This window comes from Gigantopelta aegis, chromosome 4, assembly GCF_016097555.1.
Source record: "Gigantopelta aegis isolate Gae_Host chromosome 4, Gae_host_genome, whole genome shotgun sequence".
In the NCBI taxonomy this organism is placed as follows: domain Eukaryota; kingdom Metazoa; phylum Mollusca; class Gastropoda; order Neomphalida; family Peltospiridae; genus Gigantopelta; species Gigantopelta aegis.
The window spans coordinates 11,865,341-11,884,767 of record NC_054702.1 but is presented as its reverse complement, the minus strand read 5'-3'; the positions used below and the strand labels follow the sequence as shown (position 1 = coordinate 11,884,767).

Below are 19,427 nucleotides of genomic sequence, written 5' to 3'. Positions count from 1 at the left end.
CCCACTACTCAAATTCAATTTATGCGATTAAATCCAGGTGTGTCGGCTTTTAGAGCATTTCATTGAGCATGTTTGCATTGGATTCACGATACGGGTGATCCAGCATGTGCAAATAACGTGTTTTGAGAATCCGTTACGTCACTCAGATATTAAAATTGATAAGCGGGTGGGACCACGGTGTGCGTGTGTGCCACCAAAGATATTGCTTTAAAAAGTGTATTTCCTTCTCATTGTCAGGACCTGCGTTTCTTTTGCGTTTTAGTATATATGATATTGACGATACCGAAAAATACTCTGGTAATAAACTCTCTCTCTCTGTCTGTCTGTCTGTGTCTCTCTCTCTCTCTCTCTCTCTCTCTCTCTCTCTCTCTCTCTCTCTCTCTCTCTCTCTCTCTCTCTCTCTCTCTCTCTCTCTCTCTCTCTATATATATATATATATATATATATATATACAGTAGAATCTCGTTGGCTCGACCTCTGAAGGGTCAATCACACTGCAACGCTCGAACCAAAAACGAAGTCCCAAGTTTTTTGTCCGGTAAACCCTTATATTAACTGTTGAAGGGTCGAACACGTCCAGGGTCGACTATAAGCCTTCGCTCGAACTAAATTGTCGGTCCCATCTATGTTAATAACTATATTTCCCTCGAACTGGTGATCCATCAAATATCAATTAGGCCAAATAAAAAGAGTTGGTGATCGTCCTTTTGATCACACAAATCAGGGTGGGTGGTGGGGGGGGGGGGGGGGGGGGGGGGTGTTTCTGTGAAAAACTTTATAAAACCCTGGAGACCAGGAGTAGCAGTCAACAGCGCATGCGCCTGGATATTGTAGTTCCTTCACTGGCCGCCAGATGGACCTGGTGATGGTTTAACCCGTTACGAGGCTTACGAAAGTTGAATTGCTGCTATCTCGATGCATTTTTAACAGTTTTTAACAAAATAACAAATAAAATAATTTCAGGGGCGGGCCTTATGGCAAACTGCCAAACAGGACTGACAATTGCTGCGCTTGCGCAGTTGGTTATTATAACCTTCGGATTAATTATTTAGGTGGAACGAACTATAGAAAGAAAGAAAGAAAGAAATGTTTTATTTAACGACGCAGACATAGATGAATCGGGGAATCGCAACACTAGCTATGCAATCCTTTTGTCACCACACTTGTCATGTTGTTTGTTAACGACTATCGGTAATGATCTTTCAAGTACAGCTAGTGTTACCGCAACTGATAGATGAACCGTGATACCAATCAAACAATTAGTGCACAAACGGGCCTCAGCATAAAGCGTTACCTTGAAAACGACTACATTTCTGAAAAGTTGACAGTGCTGCGTTTTTTATTGTTGAAATATTCAAATTGTTCAGTAATAAATTCATATAAATACAGATTAAGAATTTGCCATTTATTTATTTGATTTCAGTGCATTTACGTGTATTACACAATTTGTATCTAATTCAACTGTCTAACTGACGTTACGGAAATGTCCGATGTTGACCGAATGGTTCGGTCGAACTACCCGATGGGTCGAACACTTTCTCGAGCACCAACGGGGTTCGAGCCAACGGGATTTAACTGTATATACACATACATACAGTCAGACCTCATTACAACGACTGTCATTATTATGACATTTACACCATCTGACCACAAATTGTCGGGAACAGACGTACACCAATGTTATTCTGTTCATTACACCGGAATTCACACGTTCCGACACTGACAGAGCAAATTAGGAACAAACATCCATCCGACATATGAAAACACTTCTTTACAACAACATTACGTAATCAGAGATGCCATATAGCACGTTGGCAGTATAGCGTCCTTGATTTCAGCACGCCTCAGTGTTACATGATGTCCGAGTTACCGATGTCGGCTAAATCTGTAGTCGTGTATTGCTTTTGAACATAAGCCTTTAGTCATTCAATTAAAGGATTAACTTCTAACAATCAAGTCTTCTAGTTTTATGACATTTTATAAATGAAGAAGGTACCAATCTTAGATGTCTTTAACCATGGAAAGATTAAAATGACAGTGAATTAATAATAATATATTTAATGATGGTCTGTGGTCGATACCCTTCGTGGACTCATTCAGATATTTCTCGTTCTAGGCAGTGCACCAGTGCACCACAACTGGTATATCTAATGCAGTGGTATATGGTGCATATAAAAGATGCCTTGCTACTAATGGAAAAATGTTACTGGTTTCTAAGATTGTTAAAATTACAAACTTTTTCATACCTAATAGCTGATGATTAATAAATCAATGTGCTCTAGTGGTGTCGTCAATTTCGATAGAACAACAATTTCTATATAATGACAAACTTACCCAGGGATGAACGTGGTCGTTGTAACAAGGTCTGACTGTATATATATATATATATATATATATATATATATATATATATATATATACACACACATATACTAGGTGGCAATAAAAACGCAATCTCGGAAATGATCATGGTTTATTTTATTATGCGAGATCCCACAAAAATGAAACTGATACCACCAGTGAGACCAACCACTGGCCCATCTGACTGGCACTGTCAGCCGCCAACAGTGAATCGCACATAACGTCTCTGGCGATGTCAACGTCATGGGGGTCAGTATTTCGTGTGACCTCCATGTGCTGCGATGCACGCCTGCAGCCTCTTAGGCATGGACATGCACAGGCGCCTTACCACACGTCGTGGGATGGCTGCCCAGTGATGCTTCAATGCCTGCTGCAGCTCAGCGAAGTTCTGTGGTGGATTCGGTTGGTTTTGAACACAACGTCCCAGCTCGTCCCACATGTGCTCTATTGGGTTCATGTCCGGGGAAACTGCTGGCCAGTCCAACACAGTGACATGGTGGGCACGAAGAAACGCCTGTGTACGCCTGGCAGTGTGCGGCCGAGCGTTGTCTTGCTGGAAGACGAGCCTGTTTCCGCCATGCCGTCTCATCAATGGGAGGAGGACCGGCCGCAGGATGTTGTCGACGTAGTGTTGCGCATTAAGGTTTCCCTGTACCACCACGAGTTCGGACCGGAAGTCAGCATTGATGGTGCCCCAAACAATGACTCCGCCACCCCCATAGCGGTCCCTCTCCAGAACACAGGCCTGCGCGACACGTTCTCCACGACGGCGGTAAATGCAACGACGTCTGTCCGTGACACTCACGTTAAATCTCAATTCATCCGAGAAGATGACATCTCGCCATCTCCTGGGTCGCAAATGCCCACCATTCCTGGCCCATAAGAGTCTTGCTTGACGATGTCTGTGCAGGAGGATAAGGCCACGGTAGGGTCGGTGGCAATGCAATCGTGCTGCGGCAAGACGTCTCCGGACAGTTCGGGCGCTGATGAGTCGTCCCCTGGTTCCCACTTCAGTCCTGGCAGTGCTTGTGGCTGTCAAAAACCGATTGCGCAGGTGCCGCAACCGTATATTCCGGTCCTGTCTATTGGTCGTTACGCGTGGTGTGCCCGAACGACGGCGGTCATTGACGGTCCCTGTCGTGTGATATCGGTTGAGGAGTCGATTAATGGTTGACGGGTGCACGTGGAACCGTTGTGCTACCCGCAATTGCGAGTTTCCGGCATTCAACAAGCCAATGGCTTGATTCCCATCGGCGTTGTTCAACCGAGGCATCGTGTAGGAGTGAGATACTCATTGCCACCCGCGTGTTCTGAGTGTGCCCGGGTATCAGGAAATGCACGTGCAAAGTGTTATTTCGCCAAGTGGTTGCGTGTGCGCGATTTACCAGATAATGCGTTTTTAGCTTTGTTCCCCTTATGTTGGGAACAGGCCGGAAGTCGACCTTTACATGCTGCTGAAATAATGTGTACCACTGTACCATGTACATTGACGAATAGCGTCAACGAAGTCCATCCGGAACGTATATTATTTTGACAAAAGGAAATTGCGTTATTAATGCCGGCTAGTATATATATACTCAACAACGATAGTTTAGCTAATGTTAAAACAATGGCATAACATTTATAAATTAACCCATTTTTATTAATTAGTATTCACATCTGAAATGTTTACCATTTACAAGCAACATAAACTCATCAACATTTGCCTTAACGCAACATGAGGACCTGGTTAGGTTTTAAGTTTATTCAACCATGGCAAATTTAGACATCATAAAAGATATTTGCTAAACTTTCATTGTTGAGTATATATATATATATATATATATACACACACATACATACATACATACATATATACATCAATACATACATCAATACATACATACTTCCTTTTTTATGGAAGCTTCGATAGCTCAGAGCGTATTGTGGTTAGTCTAGCAATTTGCGGGCGAATCGGTGCCACAGGTTCGAGTCCCAGCAACGGCATGGGACAATTTTTGAGGCCAGAAAGGATTTAATTATCCCCTGCGCCAGTGCGTTAATATCTATGTATGTAATAGTCAACCTCGACATACATACAATATATAGATATTCATACATCAATACATACATACATACATACATACATACATACATACATACATACATACATACATACATACATACATATATATATATATATATATATAATTTTTTATACATTAATTTTTTTTTTTTTTAATACCAAGATCTAAGGTTGACAAGTATATACATGATATTATGTATTGTTCATATAACTTATGGTAATACTTTTTAAACACTAGCTTGTGTGAAATCGTGTGCATTAAAAAAAAGATCTCCTGTTTTTTCAACACACATCTCCTGCTTTCTCTTGACTAAAGGTTGACAGGTCTGTAGTCCAGTCAATCTGTGAAACACCCAAACAAAATAACAAGAGAATTTTCTCTAGTTTATTTATTTTATATAAAGGAACCAATTCTATATAATGTCATATTAAAAGTCTACCAAAATCTGAGCATAGGAAATACATGTATACTAATTTTTTTACATGTATGTTTTCGAAATTTTATTAAAATTTAACTAATGTTTTTTGTGTACATGAGTATTACATGCCAAAATCAGATCTCTTTTTATATAAAGTACATTTTTAACATTTGCATGTGATACAAAATGTACACAGAATGATAAGTTTGGATTTAAGAAACGCCCACTCATTATCATAATTTATGCAATATTTCAGTCACAGGTACATGTATAGCAATTACAAATACCAGGTTTTGAAACTTATCTCAGTGGATGTGCATTGTGCCAATGTATAAATAGGGGATTTCTGAAAACCTTTTTAGTGTTATGTAGAACCCACACAAAGGCTAGGTTTGATGATTCATGATGATGATATGACTCACTATTATAATATATATGCTACAGTTGTTGTGTTTTTGTTTTGTTTTTGTATTTTCAAATAGGTACTTCTAAAAATACCATTGGTGCATAATATATACTAGTACATGATTTATTTCAATAAACTGGAATCACAAAACTTGTATCTCTGCACAAGGCACAGTCCAAATGCATCTTTCCATAAATCACTTTCATATGTTTTGTCTGTTTAGAAGACATCCACTCATCAGGCTTTAGTTTTATAAAACTATACACTAATTATGATGAAATCCAACCTGATATTGGATAAAACCCAAACAGAAGATTGTTATTTCACATCAGTAACCTGGATCATTATTATAATGTATATTTGTTTTTCTCATAATACCTGGTACTTTAAAAATAATATTTTTGGAAAATATATCAGGATATGCATGCAGCATGTTGGTGAACATAACATGGTTCCAACATCTTTCATGGTATATGGGCATTATCACGAGAGTAACAAGAGGGACAGCATTTAAACAGCTACCTAAAGGATTCCTCAGATGACTTAGATGTTGGTAAAATTAACACCAAACTTTGTAGGGAGCCAGCATGCCATGCAGTGCACTTGGAGACTGAACCACTGCCAACATTATCGACAGGGTATCTTGATTGTTACATTCCTCTAAACCATTTTGGAATTGCTTCATGCAAATGGTACATCACAGTATTTTCCCCCGAGGTATTCTTGATATTGCTGGAGTCGATGATCGATATTAGTCACGCAAGGAATCATGTATCTACTCACCCGTGTGCTTTGTCAGCTATCAAGCAAAACGATATCAACCTTTGTTGCAACTAGTGCAAATCAACTGAGATACAACATAATGAACCCTATAATAATATTTATTAACATTGATGATTGCCTTCCAACTTGGTGAAGCATAGGTTACATGTATATGATGCATGGTTTTAGCATAAAATATAACAAAAAGCTGCTGAAGACTTCAACTAGGTTTAATTTTATGCTGAAAATGAGTGACAAGACCATTGCAAGATCAAACAACAATTACTTTATTACTATATACTTTGCTTCTTTCAACACTATTTAACACTCCACATACCCCTTCCACCTCACGAGACAATTTTTTTTTTGAAAAGTCCTATTACTATATTATACTATACTGCATTCTCTGTTCACACGAGCTCAACACCAGCGTGTTTTGATCTCATGGGCTGATCAGAGTGAACAAGCCAGGTTTGGTCCCTTGTCTGATCTAAAGATTTTACTGGCATGCCTGCAGAGGCACAATACATATTGCATGGTAAAATGCTCAACTGCAAATGCTACATAGAGCAGTGATCAAACCAAAGACATGGCTCAAGTCAATGCACGAAGTGACAAATGGGAAAGTGCAGCATTTGCTCCTTGCATGACAATGAATTTAAAGAAACAACAGTTCTTTGCAGATTCTACAAATAAGCAAGATTTTGATAAAATGTTGACAGAGACAGTGGTATCAAGACAATGTAGGCAAAGGGACAGTTGTTATAATTTGCAATGTTCAACAGTGGATATAAGAGAAGACAACGACTCCATTCTTCTTGTGTTATTACTTCAGCATACAGAGGAAAGGTATAATATATAAGGGTTCAGGTAAAACATGTGGTAAAAAGGAATAATTTGTGTGTAAGGATATTTTATATATCCATGCTATGTTAGGATATGACACAATTTCGAGGATACATGACATCGGAGAAGGTATGTACATGTACCTGATGCAATATGTTAAAGTCATGTCAAAGATTTTGATTGTGTCTATAGTCTATAAAATAAGGTATTGGTGATGTAGGAAATAATGATTTAGTTAATTTGGATGGTGAAAATTTATTATAACTTAGCGGGTGTAAAGCAAGTTATCAAACCACACGATACATGTACAGGTTGTCAAACCACACGATACATGTACAGAAAACTTGGAATGGAGTGTTTTGTGATGATTGTTTAATTTTGTTTTATGAATTCTGCGCAAGTGGACCTCAAAGTTCATTAAAAAAGAATAACAGTTTTGTGGTTTTCTCATAATAGAACTATATTTCACAAGAACATATATTTTATGCATTCTGCTAGCATAAAAGACGATACATGCAAGGGCAGATTATGATTTTTGTGGGGTTGAACATTATAAAAAGGGACCTCTTGAATCTTCAAGACCTGTCGGGTTAATTAAGGCTATTTCAACATGATAATCAAAAATATTATGAGAGATACGAAAACTCTATGTTTAAATGCAAAATCGAAAGTGTCAGTGTTTTAATGACAATGAACTAGGATTGAATCCTGCATAGCGTCTGCTATATGCTCACTGAAATGGGGGGCCAGCACTGGTCATGTACTATATAATCATTATTAACCATATACAATGTATATGTCATTTATGATAGGATGATGGCAAATGTGGTTGTGTAAATCATAAAATAATAGCGAGATCATCATATCAGAAACTAAAAAAAGAATAAGTTGTGCTTTTTTACGAATCCTAACGTTATACAGCTTACAGCTGTCTTGAATTTAGTAGAATATTACAGTAATGTGCATGCTAACTAACTATTGTTGTTTGCTATCCTTTTGGATTAATCAATAGCATGTAACCATTGTTGCAAGTTCAATTAATCACAGACAAGGCAATCACACAAGTGTTTTGGAACAGTCTGTTGTGTGTCTCTTTAAATTTAGCGTCATAAAATATTAGTGTCTTGTATGACATCGCTAAATTCACTAACATTTTGTGCTCGCTAAAATTTCCTGATTTACGTTATGTATTTTCAAAATGTGTGATCGGAAAAGGGGACTTGTCAATGTTGTCCAGGTTTGGCCACAATTTGCTTAGATTGATTGGACTATATCACCCTAATGCAGAAATATGTGATTATTTCTGATTGGTTATACTGGGACCTATATAACCTTCCATGAACTTGTTTTTAATGTTTTGGTTTAGTTTCTTTTGATCATTAGTTTTTATATATTTAAAACTGAATTTGATTTTATTTTCTATTTATAAAGAAGGTTAATAAAAAAAAACCTGAGTTAAACAACATTTATAAATGTTTTCAGGATTTGAACCATGTCATCAGTCTGCATGTTATGCCAGATAATTGTTTGGAAGATGATATCAAAGATAATGTCAGGAAATACTCCTATAATCAGTTGGTGGATCTTCAAAGTCGGCTCATGTTGGTGGCAGGGAGAGCTGAAAAGGGGAAGAAAAATGTTGACCTATTCATGATGGTATGGAACAAATCCCAACTTGTAATATTTTTACAATGTTGGAGTATTTAAATCATTAACTTTGCTTACACTTTATTAAACATAACAAATAAAGGCCACACTAACAGTAATAGAAATATTATAATTGAGTTTGTCATTTAACATGGATTTATTTTATCATTGTCCTGAATGATATTATGATATTGTATTGGCCAGTATCTCTTGTCTAAGGCCACACCAATCGGTGTCTTTAACACTAGTTCTAAATAGCACTAAATTTGGTCTCTAATAGCTCATCTCAGGGCTTTACTTCATATCGATATTAATAATTTGCTTTGTGCATTTTAGATTTTAGATGGCATAGTGCGGCTTTCCAAGACCTACATCAAACTCATCTCAGATGGTTGTGTTCTCTTCAACTGCTGGAAGGCAAGTTTCCTTTGTGATGATGAACGTGATGCATGTGCCATTTTAGATTTTGGAGAAAACTCTGAATCGCTGAAAGGACACCGACGGAAACATCCACTTGAAGACTTCATAAATGCTTTGGCAAATGTTTTTGAGAATTGTCACATGGAATGGTTGAAATATTTAAGTGACAAACGTGACCAGTATTTAGAGCTGAATTTCTTCACAATCAGCCAACTGGTTTTTCTACAGAAAGAGCTGATCAAGATTGGAACCAATGTGGAGCCATCAGACTTGGTATTTCCACTGCTGTCACTGATCAAGCCAGAATGTTCCATGTCAGACATACAGCATGCCATGCAAAGTGCTAAAGATGAAATATTCCAGATAGAGCAAAAGGAAGAGTTGGAAGATGCACCATTGGAAAGACAAGATACAGAGCAATACTTTATACAGGAATTGATGAAAGCTGGAAACACTGAAACATTAGCACAAGCTGCCTTTAATCATGTTGCAGATGCTGATATAGATGCAGGTTGGTTCATGTCACAATATTTTATGAGAACTGTCATTCTGTTCATGTGTTGATTATGCAATTTTAAATTAACATGAACTGACAATTTGGTTATGTCGTGTGAACTGTTATACACTCTGAAAGTCACTTTATCACATATCAAAGAAACTGTTCATACTTTGCAATAAAATATTTGTATTTTATATTTTATTGTGCTTAAGCTAACAGTAACATTGTAAATTCAATACAAGGTTTAGGTAACCGATTAGATTGCCTAAGTTATAATCATGTGAACCAGCTTTGGGTTGCCTAAGATTTTCATTATAATTATCCCCTGCATGTCATTTTTTGTGTTTATATACAAATCTGTTAACGTATAGAGCTGTTTTATCATTGCATGTTCTGTTGACATGTTTGTGTATTGTAGATGCTCTTGATTATTCTTGGACATTTTAGATTTACTTTGCTAATTTGTATGTAGTAGAATCTGTATGAGTTGATTTGTAAAATGTTTTTAAATGGTCAGCACAATCAGTATTAGTATTTTGTCTACAGCAATTGTTTGGTGTTTGGAGCATGAGGATGATGTGGAATTCCAGTCTTCAGCAGTTGACCCAGTTGAGTTGACCTCAGAGCCTTCTGAAGAGCAGTTTTCTGGGTGGAACTCGGAAGAAATTTCATTTGCATCAAGAGCTGCTTCATTAGTGCAGAATCTTCCAGAACAATTGAAGTATGTAGGACATTTCTGTTTCACAAGTGAATCACAATCTAAAATAAACATATCAGTCATTTCTGGGTATTTAGATATATAAAATGTTATTAATGTTAGTTACACTGGAAAATTAAGTCACGTGTTCATGATACAGTGACGTACATGTATGTTTATGAATACTGAGTCAGAATATTGTAGTTGTGTATAATTATAGTTGCATGTGTTCATTTTGTTTCCAGAAAAGATACCTCAGTGACTGCACTCACCAAGAATATTGAGCACATCTGGAAAATATTTCTGGGCTCCGTTTCCTCCAGTGTTGCTGACTACCTGAGTGTTGAACATCTAGGAATTATACTGTGCAAGCTGGCTTCGTCATGTCAGTATTTCAGAATACTTTAATGTACATTGTGTTATAATACTGATAATTGCAAAATAAGTCAATTCTTAATGCATTCTAGTAAATAAAAAGAGAAAGGAAATACTTATCCTTAGTTTTAATAAAAAAAAATACTTTTAAGAAAGAATTAAGAGTTTTTTCATTTAAATAATCTAGAAGTAAAGATTTATTAAGGAATTTGATGTCCAAGTTAAGGGTTGTTTTCAAAAGTATTCAAACAATGTTTTTTTCTCTGACTATGCTTTTGGTTATATCAAAGTAAGGAATAAATAATGGTTCAAGTATGCCATATGCAATTATAAAACAAATTTGCTGAATTAATGTTTCTTTTTTGCTTTAATGTTTTTATATGATTTTCACCTTTATAATGATTTTATGAGAACATATATTATGAACATAAATGTGGGTAAAAATAGAAAATATTGAGATTGTTTTTATCATAATATGACTGCAAAAGCTTAAGTTTGAATAGAATAAAGACCACAAAGACATCATAGGTGTGTTTGAAATATGTATGGAATATTCTGTTTATGATCATGGGATAAAAGTAATATTCGTGCTGTTTCAGCTAGGTTTATCTTATGCATTTGTGACATCTTTGCACATATTCTTGTTACTTTTTATAGATGAGCAGTCTCTTAATCGGAAACTTCCTGTTCAGCTGAAAGCAAAGATCCCAAACTTGATGGTCTGTCAAAAAAGTAAGCATTAACCCGTTTCAATTGTTAACCTACTATTCCGTGCTCATGGCATGGTTATGAGTGGAAAATTAAATGCCCTGTTATTGGTAGTCTGGTTTTATTTGGAGTCTTACTGACTGACAATAATAGTTTCTGGCATGAGTCCTTTTGTAGATGGTTTTTCTGACACGAGTCTCAAGAAAATCAATCTTTGGAGCGAGCTTTAGCAAGCTCCATGGATTGATTTTCTTGAGACGAGTGTCAGAAAAACCAAATACAAAAAGACGAGTGCCAGAAATATTTTCTAGCACAACCTGTCTTATAAATTTTATTATTAATTTAGTCTAACTATACTGTAAGTCTCTTCATTTTATTTTTGTAACGTGACGTCACCTCTAAGCTGACACCCATGTTACGTCACGAGTGTGAAAGCATACAGTGGTGTCGAGAAGACTGGTCTCAAATTTAATTTTTAAAAAAGGTCACTTGCATGCACCACTGCACTAGGCTAGACATCTGTTCAAATCCGCAGAGTCGGTCACGAGATTAAACAGTCATTAACAACAACACTATTCTTGGTGACAAAGCTACCAAGGCATTGCACTCCAATTAAAACAAAGGACCCAGAGTTTGCAACTGGTTACAATCATTGTCCTGTCTCGGTGGAAGTGTCGTTGCAATCAGCACCTGTGTACAGAGGCCTGTCGGATCGAGTGTCAAAGAGTCCCGATAAAATTGCAAGAGGCCTTTGTGAAGTGAACACTGCTTTAAAATAACATAAAATCTACTGAAATAATCTATAAATGTATTTATTGTGGACTATTCTATGTAGTGTATCTAATAATCATAAATGTCTTGAAAATTATAAATGGTTTCAACCTTTTTTTGTTGTTGTTATAATAACTTGAGCCGATAGAAGTCAAGTGATTGGTCAGCCAATCAGCGATGTCATTAGTAATCAGTTAGTCTAAACACCTGAATGGTGTACCTGCTCCTTGTGAGTGTTTTGTACAATAAATTAAATTGAAATTACTGAATACTCGTACTTTATATACATATAACGTATACTAATTTTTATTTATTTATTCCATTGGGCTAAATGTACACAATAGGATTTTTTTTTTCTGATGTGATCAAATGGACAAATGTTTTTTTCTTTTCTTCGTGTTTTGATGTTTTTCCATTCGTGATTCAAGATAAAAACATACAAACGGCGAAACACTATTAATTTGGCAAATATCACCTTTTAAATGTTACAGTTTATGCATATGTATATTATTTATTTTTAAAAATTATTCCTTTTTCCCCCCCCCCCCCAATCCCCCTGTCTTCCCGGGTGTACCCTAATGATGACGTCACATGGGACCGATTGACAATTTAATTTTCCCCCACCCCTGCCATCATAGTAAGCTCTAACCATTAACTTTTATCCTGGACAGACAGTCTAGAAAGCTGTGTGCCCAAGACAGTATGTATGAACCTCTATTGAAAAAAAAGCATGAAAATAAATCAAGATGGAATGGAGCCAATAAGTCTGTTTATGTTTTGTAGGTGATATGCTGAATGCAGTGCTTCATATGTACGTGGAAGATCATGATCAACCATTGCCCCAACCTGATGAGGTTTTGCTGTGCACACCAGAAACTACTTTTGATGAGGTGAATAGTTCTGTTTTTGACTGCGTTCACATCATTGGTGTATTGAGATATACTTAAATGTTTTAATAAGCCACGTTTTATGTCATTATTTGATTGAAAACATATTTTATTGCATATAATGAAAGGATTGGGCACAAGTTATTCAACTGAAGAGGCTGTCTCCTCTATTTATTGTTAATATGTGTATATTGTCCGTTGCCCTGTTTCGGTGAGGTTCCTGTTTCGGTGGTTGCATCATGTGTGCTTTGTGTGCAACAGTATGTACATTTGAAGATTTCTGACGTTGTTGACTTTTGCATGAGGAAAGTAAACAAACGTCTGTCATATTCACAGAAATGTTCATAAACATAAAGTTAAAATGAGAAAAGAAAGCAAGATTGAACTTTACCCACTCATAAACACAGCACATTTCTTAATACCTTTTTTCTATGAACTTCAAAGACTGTAATTTGAAAGAAAACTTATTTTTAAAAACTATTTCTGTCTGTTCTCAGCTGTACTGGTATTTAGTTATTGAAGTCACATGATTGTCATGACATCTGCTGGTAAAATTATATTTATTCATTTCAACTTATTTTCATGCTTACATGTATATCCAATTAAGGTACAAGCATGCTATCCTGGACACACACCTCAGCTATCTGGGCTGTCTGTCCAGGACAGTGGGTTAGTTGTTAGTTGGTTAGTGGTTAGTGAAAGAGAAGAAGGTGTAGTGGTCTTACCCATTGAGCCCTTAAGAACTCGCTCTGGGTTGGAGCCAGCACCAAGCAGCGAACCCTGTACCTACCAGCCTGTAGTCCAATGGCTTAACCCTTGCACCACTGAGGCCGGTAATTCTCTTTACAGATACTTGCCAAAAATATATGGTCCTTATACATGTATGTTTTAACATAAATATCTTTCTGAATATCTGTTTATATATTTATTAAAACTCAGCTTATATTTTTAACCAAACAATTTTACCATTATAACCATGCATTTGCCCAACTTATGACATGATTGCAAGACATCAGAATTGTTATATTCCGTACCTGTATCAACTTCCTCCATGGGTGCAGTCTCTGTGTATTTCTCTGCACCCACTTGGCATCCTTGTCCTCTGGTCTGACCCATGGCACTAACTAATGACCGCCGGTAATAGGGGTGCATAGTAGGTGGTTACAAGTGCCTCTTAATAATGCCAGAAGTAATTACTGAACAGTCCCTGAAACGGTCAGACTAAGCCCACAGCTAAAAGCTGATGGGGAATGACAGGTGTGTGGCACAGATAGTCACAAGGGACAAGCACCTGTTGCGGTTGGAGAGACAAGGACTGGGATGTTAAGGTGGACAGCAAAAGAAGTTGGAAGATAGGAGGAGTTGCCAGATCGGGAAGAAATGAGATGGAATTCAAAGGGGAGAAAGGAAAGTGGGCAGTGGGATAAAAAAGAAAAAAGAAAAAAAAGAAGAGAATTGTTATATTCGTTTTCCTAAAATGTTATCTGTTATCATTGGTTCTCGAGGACTCCATTTTGTAATTTGACTTCAAATATTATTTGTAAATGATAAGTGCATGTTTTGTTGAACAACATACATGTTTTGATAAAACACTGAACATTTTTGTGGTGGTAAGTTTTTGCTGTATGCTATACCACTAAACGTATCACTCACTGAAACAAGTTACCTAGTTAACAATATTTACTGTTACAGTTTTTGACACACGTGCGGTAAACTTAGCTACATAGCGGCCAGTTTAGTGCTCATTTGAAGCGTAGAAATACTAATAAAAAGGTAGGTATTTGAATAACAACTGTCTGTTTATAAATATTTATATGCTTTAGAACCAAATAGGGGTGGGATTTAGCTCGGTTGAGGTGCTTATGTCGCAGGATCGAACCACCTCAGTGGATCCGTTCAACTGATTGAGTTTTTTCTCGTTCCAACCAGTGCACCACAACTGGACAAAGGCCGGTGTTTGTGCTTTCCTGTCTGTGGGAAAGTGCATATAAGAGATCCCTTGCTGCATTAAGAAAATGTCGCGGGTTTCCTCTATTGACTACGAGTCAAAATTACCAAATATTTGACATACAATAGCCAATGAAAAAATAATCAATGTGCTCTAGAGGTGTCGTTAAACAAAACAAACTATTAGAACCAAATGCTTAGGCTCCCCAAAACTGGTTTACCCATGATATATATTTTTATTTTTGCAGGTTGATATTTTCCTACGGCGAGCATTTTTCAGCCCTTTGGGAAAAATTCATTGTTTGGCATATGCTGATCTCTTGAGATATGAAATTGAAGAAAAGATAGAAAAAAAGTTCATTGACTACATTATAAAAGCAAATGGTAATTAAACTTTATTTGGGTGGAACACATTTTAATTGTATATTTCTGCAGTTTAAATGACATCACTCAAGGTTTTAATTGATACAAGCTTGACATATAGTTACTGAAATGCGTACATACATCACAAATTAAAACATAAAAACTTTGTATTCAGTGGTCTTCCAATTTTTTAATTCCAAATATTCCAAAAGCATACAAGGATAATAATATCTTAACCATTAAATCTCAAGTTTAAGACATGTTTTTTGTAAACTTTATACTTACAAATGTAACTATAATTCCAATGAGCCATTACTCGATATTCAAATTATGTGGGGTATTTTAGAATTTCCTAATGTTTGACAGATTCAAGCATGTGTCCATGAAATTTATACTGTTGAGCGAGTTTCTTGTGCACTTTTGAGTCATGCTTACTCAGAAAATATATTGAATATAAAGAAAATTAGCTTTGAGCAGGAGGAATTTGACCCCCAAAACCTCTTTGCAGTTGTACCTGAAATTGTGGTCTGAAATTGCTATTGAACTGTTTTTGATTAATGGACCACCATTGATTCTGGAGTGTTGATGATAGAAAATTATGTAGCCATATTTACTTGTCGACTAGTATGATTGCATTCATGTCAATAAAGGTAGTAGTGCTTTGACCTGAGTAATTTGTTAAATGTAATCTGAAAAATATCACATAATGTTATTTTATTGTATATGCTTTCCATTACATACACATGTATATGATAATAAATGTTATTGTTTACTTTAATATTTTCACAATTTAATTGTTCTCAGTTGTTCTCTTTGATTTTAGCTAAAGATTGTGACTACAAACTTGTAGTTCTGTGTTCATCAGAAAATGAGTTCCGAGCTCGCCTTGTAGCAGCTCTTGATCGTCATCGCTGTCAGCCCCCAATAATCAGAGTGAAGAACATCAAAGACTACCTGACAGAGAAGTTCACAGCAGTCCGTGTTGAGAAGAATGCAAAATCTGCTTCCCATATTGATTTTTCACAGTAAGCACGTTATTTGTGAATCTCTAGGAATAATAATCAAAAATTGAATTGAATTTTTCCTTTTTCTTCACAGTAAGTTAAATGAGTTTGATTTAGAGATGTCAGAAAAAGGTGTAAAGCAAAATGGTATGAAGAGGGAGAAAAAAGTAAGGAATATTTTCTAAATTTAGAAAAAAAAAGAAACTATACTAACAAAAACATATCAGAAATATTTGATGAATTTAATGTTTTACATACAGAAAATTCTGAAATATTAAAAGCAACATAAAATTTCTATAAAAAGTTATACACTAGTAATTATAATAAACTATCACAAGAAAAAACTAAAACTTAACGAATATTAATGTAAAATTGTCAGAAAATGAAGGAACTATATCTTTTAATGAATGTACAGCAGATGAAAAATGGAAAAAGTCCAGGATCAGATGGATTTAGTGTACAATTTTATAAATATTTCTGAGAAAAAATTGGTATATTCCTCTGGCATTCTATCAATTTTGCATATAATTCTGGTAGTTTTTCCGATGTTCAGAGGCAAGGTATTATAACCTGCATTCCAAAAGAGGCTAGAGACAGGAGGTTAATAAAAGACTTTATTAAATGTAGATTATAAAGATGCATCTGGAGTTATTGCACAAAGAATGAAAAAGGTCTTACCAAATATAATTGATGAATCACAAACAGGTTTTTTAAAAGGTCAATTTATTGGGGAAAATACTCTAATTCTTTATAATATTATGAGCTACTGTAAAACAAAAGATATCCCAAACATTACTGACAATTGATTTTGAAAAAGCCTTTGATACAGTAGACTGGCCTCTGTGGCGTCGTGGTTAGGCCATCGGTCTACAGGCTGGTAGGTACTGGGTTCGGATCCCAGTCGAGGTATGGGGTTTTTAATCCAGATACTGACTCCAAACCCTGAGTGAGTGCTCCGCAAGGCTCAGTGGGTAGGTGTAAACCACTTGCACCGACCAGTGATCCATAACTGGTTCAACAAAGGCCATGGTTTGTGCTATCCTGCCTGTGGGAAGTGCAAATAAAAGATCCCTTGCTGCTAATCGGAAAGAGTAGCCCATCAAGTGGACAGCGGGTTTCCTCTCAAAATCTGTGTGGTCCTTAACCATATGTCTGACACCATATAACCGTAAAATGTGTTGAGTGCGTCGTTAAATAAAACATTTCTTTCTTTCTTTTCTTTGATACAGTAGAGTGGGATTTCATTAATAAAGCATTTCAAGCGTTTAATTTTGGACAGTCTTTCCATAAATGGATAAACTTATTTTTTCATGATATCTGTAGTGCAAATATTAATTTTGGTTATTTTTCTGACTTCTTCAAATGTGAACAGGGGTGTAGATAAGGTGACCCTATTTCTCCTTATTTGTTCCTTGTATGTGTCGAATTATTTCTCTTTCGGTAAAAAGAAATGAACGTATTAAAGGCATACACATAAATAATCAAATGTACACAATATTCCAATACGCAGACGATACAAACTTTATTTGAGATGGATCAGAAAGAACGTTAACAGAATTATTGAAAGCACTTGAGAATTTTGCCCAGTGTTCTGGACTTAAGCTAAATACAGACAAGAGTGGCCATTTGGTTTGGCTCAAAAATAGGTTCAAATAAAAAACTTTGTCCTCACATACCGCTTCATTGGTCAAAAGAACCATTTAAAATTCTTGGAATAATCTTTTTGACAGATCTATGTCAAATGTTCTCTCTCAATTTTGAAAAAAGCTATCAAAAACAAGAAGGAAACTATTTTCTTGGTCTAACAGGTCTTTAACAATTAATATTACTTGGGAATCCTTTACAGAGTATCTTATTAAACCACATCATTGTCTTATGTAAAACAAAAAATATATAGTTGTAAATTTAATATGCCAACCGAAATCCAAAATTTTCTGAAGCTATAAGTATAATAAAACATAATAGAAATATTGAAAAGTATATTTATGCAAATAATGACCATTTCACAAACAAGTAGGATATATTGGCCATATAGATAGTTAGTACTTATGATCGTTTAAAATACAGTGCTATATTATGACAAAACCAACCAAATACATACATGTAAGGTACACTGTTGAGAAACCTATCAGCCGACAATAACACTAGAGATTATTTATTTATTTATTTATTTAATTATTTATTTTCATTATCATATTTTGTTTCTTCTTCCATCTTTTTTATTTTTATTATTATTATTATTAATTTTGTGTCATTATTATTATTTTTTTTTTTTTTTTTCTATTTGTTTATTTTACTTCCTTCTTTTATTTCTTCTTTCCTCTTTGTAGTAACGTTTATTAATATCATAACATATTATTTGTATTATTATATAAAGTGTATATTATAACATTAATGTAAGGTAGTGATACCAGGGCCCCCAACCCTGGCATTACCATATTTCTTTTCTGGGGACAATAAACTTTAAAAAAAAGAAAAAAAGAAAAATTAACCAGTATTGGTGAGCCAATACCAGAGTTGCATACATTAACACTTTATCGTTTAACATAGATGATAGATGAACTAACATATAAACCACTAGATGGAAAGAGGGTACTGGGATGTTTTAACCTAGAGGGCTAATTGAGAAAAGTAAGCAGCCATGTCTGCTGAATCAGTAGCCACTTGAAATCACCTAATGAATAGTACTGTATGCATACTTGTGTAATACGTAGTGTCTCAATATTTGCAGTTCTACAGTGCGTGTTGTGAAATCCAAGAGAGCTGGCATTGGAAAGACTCTGTATAAGAAACGCAGAGTGGCAGAACTCCGAGAACTGAATCCCATGTTTAGAGATAAAGACTTGTCAGTATCTATTCCTCTGTATGAGAAGAACGTGGTCATGACAAAAGTTGTTGACAAACTCTTGCCTTGCACTCTGAAACCAGGACAAGTATTTCCAAGGATTTTTCATTTGAACATTTCATATGAGGTAAAAACTTTTGTATGTATTATATTTATGTTCTAAAAAGTTTTGATCACAACTTTTGGAAATTAAAAAATTAATGTTTGTTTTGTGTATTTTATTGTAAACGTTTGTTTGTGGAAAATTAATTATGTTCATGGTTACAATTTTATTAAATGTGATTTAAATATTTGAACCACTTTTTATTGTCTTTCACATGTAATTTCTAAGTGTGTATTTTTTCCCATTATAGGTCCAGGAAGGTTTGGATTATCTACTGTTCAACCTGTTGATTTTGGGGAAAG

General features: G+C 35.6%; 1 protein-coding gene across 1 annotated transcript in view; it reads left to right on the top strand.

The window, feature by feature from the left end:
- Window positions 1-19,185, top strand: part of LOC121372411 (E3 ubiquitin-protein ligase RNF213-like) — a 49,019-nt gene extending 29,834 nt beyond the window's left edge. Inside the window, exons 6-14 of the mRNA XM_041498717.1 lie at window positions 8,342-8,515; window positions 8,843-9,437; window positions 9,972-10,146; window positions 10,368-10,507; window positions 11,155-11,229; window positions 12,760-12,866; window positions 15,059-15,194; window positions 15,997-16,198; window positions 18,909-19,185. Coding sequence (XP_041354651.1) covers window positions 8,342-8,515; window positions 8,843-9,437; window positions 9,972-10,146; window positions 10,368-10,507; window positions 11,155-11,229; window positions 12,760-12,866; window positions 15,059-15,194; window positions 15,997-16,198; window positions 18,909-19,185 — 1,881 coding nt within the window. The remainder of the gene's footprint in view (window positions 1-8,341; window positions 8,516-8,842; window positions 9,438-9,971; window positions 10,147-10,367; window positions 10,508-11,154; window positions 11,230-12,759; window positions 12,867-15,058; window positions 15,195-15,996; window positions 16,199-18,908) is intronic.
- Window positions 19,186-19,427: the final 242 nt, after the last annotated feature.